General features: G+C 45.8%; 1 protein-coding gene across 1 annotated transcript in view; it reads left to right on the top strand.

Annotated features, from left to right (window-relative positions):
• Positions 1–255: 255 nt before the first annotated feature.
• Positions 256–10,380, top strand: part of arsj (arylsulfatase family, member J) — a 17,096-nt gene continuing 6,971 nt past the window's right edge. The window contains 1 exon segment of the mRNA XM_048236844.1: positions 256–1,119. Within this exon segment, the coding sequence (XP_048092801.1) occupies positions 818–1,119 (302 nt within the window). The 5' untranslated portion in view covers positions 256–817.

Below are 10,380 nucleotides of genomic sequence, written 5' to 3'. Positions count from 1 at the left end.
ATCAGCGAGTCCTCATACTGTTTGGTGACTCCAGAAGGTGAAGAAGTACTATACTCAGAGCTACAGTATTCCGATTACATGTAGTCTAGCTCATCTCAAAAACAGTCCCACACACATAAACTGTGTCGGTCTGGCGCAGCCAGTTGGAGGGAAGGACTTAAACGCATAGTCATTGGCTTGCAACTTGGAGTGGCGAATTTAAGGCAGATGTGCCAGAGGAGAATCATAGACTTAACATGACGAGCCCAAAGGGGATCTACATTTCATCCTTTTGGAGACGTTCTAGGGACACTCATGGTAGCTCAACTTAAAATTGTATTGTGGGAAACAGTATTCGGTTCAACAAAGCTGGAACATGCGTGTCAAGTCAACAGGGCTCAAGAACGGCAAACGTGATACACAACTTCAGAAGAACCTGCTGCCACAGCTGTCGTGAAGAAAGGGGAAGGTTTAATTAGATGTTTTAGGGAGTTAGCCCGTTTTGTCTGGCTGACGATCTTTTCGGGGATTTTACTCTATAGGGCTAATGCATTGTCTTCCATTGACATGCAGAGATTAACATAGAAGTGGACCTCGACAACCGCGGCAAGTCAGACAATGCGAACCCAATTTCCAAGCGCTTCTGTTACACCCGCCAGTGCGCGAGCGGACCATGCACACGCTATGCATGCTTTGTGGTCAGCATGGCATACGGCAATATAAGTGCTGTGCACATAGTATCTGATGTAATTTTTCACGTTTAAGAGCCGTTTTTGTCCTGCGATATTAGTAGAGCTCATGACTTCACGTTGAGACGGAGAAACACCGGTGGTGCAAGATGTTGGCTTTGGAAATGCTGACTTCCTTATCGGTGCTCAGTTGTACTGTCTGTGGTTATTCATCCTGGGGTAATATAAACGCCCGACTACCCAACCACGTTAACGAACTGGACAAAACCCCATCCCAACCGCACATCATTTTTATCATGGTCGACGATCAAGGGTTCCGTGATGTGGGTTATCACGGATCTGAAATCAAGACGCCGGCAATAGACAGACTCGCTGCCACCGGAGTGAAGTTGGAGAATTATTACGTGCAGCCTCTCTGCAGCCCTTCCCGAAGTCAGCTCATGACTGGCAGGTGAGATACCCCGATCAAACTTATCAACACCGATGCAGAAACTGCTCTCCTATAGCATAGTTGTAGATACAACTAAATACTCCTTAAGCTATAGAATTTGTTTCAGTTTGATGACAACAGGGTTTTTCCCTTCCCTATGTGCACTGCAAGTTATCCCAATTACTCGAGATCTCTGTGCAAGCTTTCCTCCATACTCACTTCCCCCAACCCCAACAGAAACCCCTTTAGCGGTATTTTATTGCCGGTTCATGGGAATCAGGGGGTGGGTGAGTGGTGGCTTTGAATGGAAGCATATTGGTGAAAATGAAGAGGAGACTCTTTCACCCCCCTTCTCTTCCCTGTGCATGGAAAGAGGCTTTGGTGACCATATGGAATGCATACGTGTTGCTGTTCTGAACTATTGTGTGCAAGCATCTGTGCATGTGGGTATGTATTTGTATGGGTATTTGACCCCCCCCCCCCTCTTTCTGTGTGTGTGAGAGAGAGAGAGAGAGAGGGAGGGAGGGAGAGTGTGTGTGTGTATGCGTGTGTGTATGTGTGTGTGTGTGTGTGAGAGAGGTTTTCTCCTGGTTGGAAAGGATGAATGACTCAGTGGAGTGCCTGTGAGGGTTCATTCATTCCGGTCGAATCCAAACAGGATGACTTAGCGAGGGGGGTAATGAAGAATCAGGTCGAGGCCGTGAACACAAATTAAGGAATGTTTTCAGAACTCCTAAGAATGCTTATCTTGTTTGTGCAGTCTTAAGTAGTAAGATGAGGATGGGACATGGCTGTCTGAGAAACCCAAACCCAGGCAGATGTTTCTCTCTCTCTATCTCTCTCTCTCTTTCTCTCTCTCTTTCTTTCTCTCTCTCACTCTCTCTGTCTCTTTCTCTCTCTCTCTCCCTTCCTCCATCTAACTCTCTGTCATTCTCTCCCTCGCACATGCACTTGCACCCATGTGCAGTAGTTTTGTGTGTTGGAACTGTAAATACTGTTGGACTTGTAATGATGATATAACTCTAAAGACATGAGAAATTAAGTATTTTCCAGGGTCACTGTACATTTGATTTCTCTGTTGCTGTACTTTTACGCATTTAGGCCTACTGTATGTTCATGTTCAGGCGCTCTCAATTCTTAAACGACACAAAAGACAGTAATCGACTAGTGTCCTTTAAACTGTATGTCATCATGCTGTAGACCAAGAAGCATTTCATCCAACACCACTGTCTGCACAACTGGCTGTTTGGGTGGGATGGCTAGTGTCTATCTTTGTGTGTTTTTTAACGACGATCAGGAGATTTAATTTCTGAAGAGACTCTTGGGGTTTCACCAGCAGGAGCTTATCAAGTGTTTTGATGGGTTGACGTGGCAACCACTCAAATGGGCCTGTGACTGTGCAAGCACAAAGGTTTTATCTGATTTGGGCCCTTTTGTGCCACATCAATTTCAAGCGAGCCCTTTGCACGCTAGCTAGATATTTTCCCACGTGTATGCTATCAAATCAGATGGTTGCCAGTGTGTTTATCAGGTAAATGGACAGAAAACACACCAGTTTTCAGTGCAGACAGATAATTCACAGAATAAGAGCGTAGATCTCATGTATTCTGATGTACTGGGAATTTGTTGTTGGCTGGAGAGGTGTGTTGCTTTTCGGTAAAAAGTTTCTGGATTTTGAGGCAGGTCTTTGAAACCTAATTTGTGCCCTGTACTGAGTCATGCAAAAGGCATCATGTTATTCTGGAAGTATTGGTGTATGTGTGTGTAAGTCTTTCTGTAATTGTGTATGTGTGTATGTAAGCGTTTCTGCAATTGTGTGTGTGTGTGTGTGTGTGTGTGTGTGTGTGTGTGTGTGTGTGTGTGTGTGTGTGTGTGTGTGTGTGTGTGTGTGTGTGTGTGCTCTCTAACAGGAGAGATCACTGAGTTTGTGAGACCCTGTGTTTTATTGATTAAGCCCCAGCCCTTGTGGTAATGGATGAGTTCCTGGACTGTTTATGTCCTCTTTGAGCGCTACAAAGAAGCCAGACCTCTCACATACACACACACACACACACACACACACACACACACACACACACACACACACACACACACACACATACACAGAGGCTCACTGTCTCCACTGAGCAGTCCACAGGCAGCATGCAAGAGAGCAGGCCAGTGAGCCATGTCTTCTCTGCCAGCTCAGTGGGAGAGAGCTGAAGCGTACTTGCGTGTGTGTGTGTGTGTGTGTGTGTGTGTGTGTGTGTGTGTGTGTGTGTGTGTGTGTGTGTGTAGAGTGTGTGTGTGTGTGTGTGTGTGTGTGTGTGTGTGTGTGTGTGTGTGTAGTGTAAATGTGTGTGTGTGTGTGTGAGTGTGTGTGTGTGTAGTGTATGTGTGTGTGTGTGTGTGTATGTGTGTGTGTGTGTGTGTGTGTGTGTGTGTGTGTGTGTGTAGAGTATGTGTGTGTGTGTGAGTGTGAAAGACGGTGAAGTGTGTCGATCTCTGTGTGCGAGTGTTGGTGGGAAAGATATGTGTTAGTCACTGTGTATGTGTGTGTTTACGTGGCGACAAGAATCAGCAGATACGGAACTTAGAGGCAGATGTGGAAAGTGGATGAAAAGATACCACACAGACACCACACTCGATGTCCTGCTCATAATGAACACACAAGCGCCTAGCCATGCTGCCAAGTGGACAGAAATCAGTCTCAGCGTGAAAGCTCACATCATCACCATGCAGTCCGTGAGTGCCACTTTTTCCATTACACACCAACACACACACACACACACACACACACACACACACACACACACACACACACACACACACACACACACACACACAGAGGCACGTACACACATACACACACCGTCACAACCTCTGCCACCTAAGGCTGATCCCAACCTCCTGAAACAGCTGAGAATATTTTGACAACTGGGTCACACATTTCCTTCTGCAAAGCACAGCTGTAAATGACATCACAGCAAGCGATTCATGACCAAGTCATATATACTGTACATACAAGTAAAAAAAACACTCTCTGAAAGATGGGCGGAGAGGAAGGACAGCTGGATTACCTGGCCTGGGGCAGAGTGGGCGTGGTGTGGAGGAGTGGGGTCTCTTTCACCTCTCTATGCGTCTTTCACCCGAGCCCCCCTTCCTATTATTTCTCTGACTTTAGCGGATGTCGGTGCAATCCTGTGAATTACGCGCATTCTTCAGCCCCTGAGAACTTGCAGGGAATGATGAGAGGGCTCTGACCTCCCCCCACCTCTGGCCCTCTCTGGGTACTTGGTGCTCCCTTACCATGGTGTGGACGTAGGGTGGACGTCTATAGAGTAGACATTTTAGGAGTCCTTGATTCATGCATTGGTAACAAAGGGTTTTTTTAAGCATTAAAAGTCTCAAACCTTTTCTATTTACTTCCTCCCTCCCTCTGTATACTGCTGTAAGGATACTGTGTGTGTCTCTCTCTCTCTCTCTCTCTCTATGCTGCTGTAAGGATACTGTGTGTGTCTCTCTCTCTCTCTATGCTGCTGTAAGGATACTGTGTGTGTGTCTCTCTCTCTCTCTCTCTATGCTGCTGTAAGGGCACTGTGTGTCTCTCTCTCTGTATACTGCTGTAAGGATACTGTGTGTCTCTCTCTCTCTCTCTCTCTCTCTCTCTATGCTGCTGTAAGGGCACTGTGTGTGTCTCTCTCTGTATACTGCTGTAAGGATACTGTCTCTCTCTCTGTATACTGCTGTAAGGGCACTGTCTGCCTGTCTCTCTCTCCCTCTCTCTGTATACTGCTGTAAGGGCACTGTCTCTCTCTATATATATACTGCTGTAAGGGCACTGTCTCTCTCTCTCTCTCTGTATACTGCTGTAAGGGCACTGTCTGCCTGTCTCTCTCTCCCTCTCTGTCTCTCTGTCTCTCTCTCCCTCTCCTACTGCTGTAAGGACACTGTGTCTCTCTCTCTCTGTATGCTGCTGTAAGGGCACTGTGGCCATGGCTGGCTGGGAGGTTTGTATGCGGAGGCCAAGACACCAAGGCTGCGCTGCGCTAACCGTCATTGCCACAGTCATGGTTTTGTTTCCTCCGTCCGACCACACGTACCCAAAACCGCCATGCAAATGGAGCGGCGGTGTGTCAAATGGAGTCTGTTGGTGGACCCAAGAAGGACGTATCCAAACATCACCCTCTCTGGCTGTTGGCTGGGGCTGATGTCTAAGCATCCAACGATGGGGAGAGAGCTGAGAGTGTGTGCTCTGTAGTGTTTGACCTCCATGTCTGCTTGTAGAATCACCAGGACATGGAAGAGCTCGATCATATTATCTGGGACTTCAAACAGGCTGTCAGTCTCTCTAATGCAGCTGATTTATTAAAGAATACATAACGATGTGAGAGAAGCCAAAATAAGCCGTTTGTTTACAGTATGTCATTATCTGAGAAGCTGTTTAATGAAAGAAAACAACTTTGGTAGAAGGTCTGGAGCTCTTGACAGCTTGCCAACCTGACACGATCCATCGGGCTCGACCAAATGAAATTTGTAATCAAAGCTACTTATCTTCAACGAACTGCCATCCATCAACAAACAAATGATTAAGAAGCCGCACCAGGGTCCCTGGACTGAGTGAAGAGATGGCTAGCATGGATAAGGGTGGACTGAGTGAAGCCTTGTGCACTCTGCTAGTGGCCGTACTGTATCCCATTTGTAGTTATATCAAACCGCCACACTCGTTTATTTGCTTTCCTCTACAGTTTCCTTCATTCTATCTTTTTTGGGCCCTTTGCTTACAGATCACTGTGTCTGTAGTCTCACCATTTCTGTCTGTAAGGGTTTTCTCTCTCTCTCTCTCTCTCATATCTCATATCACTCTCTCTGTGGAATCTGCTGTATATGTCATGACGTCTACTTGTATATATGTTGTGGGGCTGCAGGTTGTTAAGGTGTGTAATGGGTTAATAAATCCCTTATGTACGGGGTGTAAATGTTTAACACTCTCCCAAACTCTCTCTCTCTCTCTCTCTCTCTCTCTCTCTGTCTCTGCCTCAGGCTGTCCAGTAATGTTTGCTCTCTGCTCGCTTGCTTTGTGGCACTCACATGGTTTTGGAAACAGTAAAAAGAAAGAGATTGGCAATGTGCTGTAGATGTGACAGCTAATGAGACGATGAGAGGTCTGGCCAGAGAAGAGAGATGAAATGAATGTTTTGGGAAAGTTTGGATAGAGGGGCAAAGAGAGAGAATGAATAAAAGAAAGAAACTGAATGAGGTGTGTGGTAGTGAGAGGGAGAATGATGGAAAATGTGATGATGAGGCGAAAGGAGGAGAGGAGACAAACTGTATACACTATCTAATACTATCCAAGTTTTAAGGAATTTCTGATTGGACAAGAGGCATTCCATGAGTGGGGATATCACAGGACATCTTAACTGCAAGTAATCACTGTATTTTGTATTGAATTGTCCAATGTGATAGTTCCATTCATTCAAAGCGAGATAGCAGTGATTTCACATCACGTTTGACCGTTATTGTATGAGCAAATTGAGTAAATGGAGTAGGTTTAATGTTCAGATTAGTATGTAATGGAGTAAGTTTAATGCTCAGATTAGTATGTAATAGAGTAGGTTTAATGTTCAGATTAGTATGTAATGGGAGGACAAACAAGTATACAAATTGTGCACATATAGCCTCTCTCTCTCAATTTGACTGTAGAGTGAAATGGCTGAACCACAGCCGTGGATACCAACCCCACTCACTCATGGCATATTTCTTAAGTATACTATGATAGATAGAAAGAAGAGAGAGAGAGAGAGAGAGATAGAGAGAGAGAGAGAGAGATAAAGGGGGCTAGGGCTGGGGTGAGGGAGTCGTTAAAATGGTTTGCTTTAGGGCCTGAATTTGATTAGGTGGAGAGTGGTGTAAAGCACATTTATTCAAACCATATGTGAGGAGGAGAGGGAGTGTGCTGAGTATGGGCTGGTAGTGCTAGCCAAGACAGACCGAGAAAGAAAGAGAGAGAAAGAGCGAGAGAGGAGTGAGAGAAAGAGGGAGGGAGAGAGATGGAATGAGACAGATGGAAAGAGAGAGTATGTGTCTGTGTGTATGCGTATGTACTGTATATGTGAGTGTGTGTGTGTGTGTGTGTGTGTGTTTGAGATGTCTGTGCTGGGACATACAGTATATAGTGATTGGGCTTGCAGTTGTGTGTGTGGATGCATGCTACAGTCCTTTTGTAAATAAGCTAGAGACGATGACATGATTGCTGCCACTGTTGTATTTTCACAGCACAAGGCCAGCCTTAATCAAAACGCTCTCTCTCTCTCTTTCTCTCTCTCTCTCTCTCTCTCTCTCTCTCTCTCTCTCTCTGTGTGAAGAATTAACATGTGTTTGACAGCTGCATGAACGGTTGCATCCAAAAAGTAACCCCAAAGCAGGTCTACTTCTGACATAAATTTAGCTGCTACTCGGGGACAGTTGGCCTTTGAACTTCGACCTTTGACATAAGGCAGAATTAGGGCACTGCAAGGCATTACCGAGGTTTGTAAATCATGTTCCTATTAGGGACTACAACACTCTGGTATTTAGGCCACTAATTTAGTCATTGGTTACACTTGCCTCTAGGTTATAATAAAAGTAGAAGTAGCTCACAATACTCACAATATCATTAGCCTGAATGTTTAGGTTCAGATTACAAGAGGAAAAGAGATCACCAGATAACTCCCATTCATAATCTTTTTTATTATTGTTTGTGATGTTTCGAGCCTGTGGCTCTTCCTCAGACTTGAGCAGTAAGTAAGCCACAAGCTCAAAACGTCATGGGATCTATCTGGTGTGCGGATCTCTTTTCCTCTTGTGATACATTGTGATGTGTATGTATGTATGTATGTATGTACAGTGTACAATATGTATGCGCGAATTCATGTAATGAAGAAGCCACACACCCACAAAATACTTCCTTAGACAGACAGACCTGCTTTCAGAGAACATAGTTCAGGAGAGCACTCTGTCATGGACACGCCATGTTCACTGACACCCCATAGCTCACATCTTGTGATAGATCTTTGTTTTTTATTCTTTTTTTATTTTGAGGAACATTTTCTATACATATGCGTAATGCTTGCTATGTAGTATTCTTCCATATAACCATACGAAGTATGTGTATGTATATATATATGTATGTATGTATGTATGTATGTATGTATGTATGGATCTATTCATACAGTCAAGGAGCTTCACGTCCAACAATTCTTCCATCAATAGACAAGACCTACTTTCAGAGAGCATAGTTAAAGGGCCATGGAAATGACATGTTCACGATGGCTCATAGCTCATGCCTGAGTGCTCAGAAGCCCCTCTGGCGTGCGGCCCCTCAGCTGCAGACTGTGTAATACGTATGGGGGTTGGATTCCCTGGGTGCTGTAGAGCGGCCCCACAGCTGCAGGCTCCGTATGGGGGCCTGATTCCCTGGGTGCTGGTGAGCGGCGTGCCCGCTGCTGCAGGCTGTGTATGGGGGCCTGATTCCCTGGGTGCTGGTGAGCGGCGTGCCCGCTGCTGCAGGCTGTGTATGGGGGCCTGATTCCCTGGGTGCTGGTGAGCGGCGTGCCCGCTGCTGCAGGCTGCGTATGGGGGCCTGATTCCCTGGGTGCTGGTGAGCGGCGTGCCCGCTGCTGCTGTCAGGGGCTCTCGTCCGGATGACTGAGCTGTCTATAAGGATCGCCGATAACCGCGGCGCGGAACATTCTGATTTACACGCCCTGTAACATTCTGGAAAAGCGTCTCGTTCGGGGAATGTGGGAGCCCACAAGGTTCTCACGAGTGTGAGGGGATTCTTTTTTCTCTTCCCTTCTGTGGATTCTCAAGGAAAAAGTGCTCTTAAAGGGTCCAGGGTTTATCATCCTCAGTGCTTTTGTGGAGGGGAAATTGAGGAGATAAACGCCTCTACAAATCGTTTCAATTTGTCACAAAGAATCAACTTCACGGACGATTGCATCCATGTAAACATTAGAGTGTAATCAAGGAGTTAAGGACACAAAAATGTACACAATTATGCAGCAATGAAATGGACCAGAAACAACAAGGTCTATTGCCAATTAACAGAACAGGAAAATGACCTGGTAATCGGCTAAAGGCCACATATGGGGGCTATTATGAAATCAAGGCTTTTGTTTGTTTGTTCGTTCGCTGGTCCATTGTTTCCCCAAAACATATCTCCCAGTTTTCCCGTTCTCTGTGGCCTGGTCCTTGCCGAAAAACAGGCATCTTGAATGCAGTGAGAGAACATGGCTGGATGACTCCTAAGTATCTAAGAACCTCCTTCAGTCCCACATGTTCTGCTCTTACTGATGAGCTGTGGTTATAAGGGACTTGGGAGAGAATAGTCCCTCCATTGTCTCGCCCGTCTCCCATGCATGTTTGCTGCACTCCCAAATCCACAGCCAAACAATGATGGCAGCATTTAGCCCCCCCAAAAATGAAGCAAACCAAAAACCAACCGATGGAAGAACTCACTTGACATGAAATTCTCTTTGCTTGGCTCCATTCTGTACTGTGTGTGTGTTTGTTTGTGTGTGTGTGTGTGTGTGTGTGTGTGTGAGAGAGAGACTCAGTATGGGTTTTAATTCAGTTTAGTTGTGGCCAAGAGTGCCTTGGCAGAGACTGACTGACTCAGTCAGTCCAGTGTTGCAGCTCCTTCCACCTCCCTCCGTGTCTCTCTCTCTGGTGCTCATTATGGGATGCCAGCACTCGCCGTGTGTGGTGCGAGGTTGCCCAGGGAAATCGAGTAACTCCCAGAGCCAGGTGTGCTGTGAGGTTTGTTGCCGTGGAGATGGATGGGAAGTGTATGTGTGTGTGTGTGTGGGGGTTGGAAGCACATCTGTCAGGCAGCGGTGTGGTGCGGATGCAGGAAGTTGTATATCTTATGTTGTAGGGAGCAGAATGTAGCAGTTGGGGTTACGACTTCATTGATACAAACTTCACTGTGGTCACTCACGCAAGCACACACTATTACACACACACACACACACAAACATAAGGCACACACACAAACATAAGGCACAAACCGATCAAACACATCCAAATGCATATACATTACACACACACACACACACACACACACACACACACACATCATTCACTCATACACCACACACACACACACACACACTCACAGTTATTACATCATTATAGTAATATATTTAATATACATTTGGATGACGATCTTCCCGATAATTTTCCTACACCGTACTTGTAATGGTTTGGGTTTTTGAGCTGATTTTACAGTTCTATGCTCTCTTAAAAAATCCCAGACGGCGG

The sequence above is a fragment of the Alosa alosa genome, chromosome 24 (assembly GCF_017589495.1).
Source record: "Alosa alosa isolate M-15738 ecotype Scorff River chromosome 24, AALO_Geno_1.1, whole genome shotgun sequence".
NCBI classification, from domain to species: Eukaryota; Metazoa; Chordata; class Actinopteri; order Clupeiformes; family Clupeidae; genus Alosa; species Alosa alosa.
The sequence above is the reverse complement of the archived record's forward strand: the minus strand, read 5'-3'. Positions and strand labels throughout refer to the sequence as shown.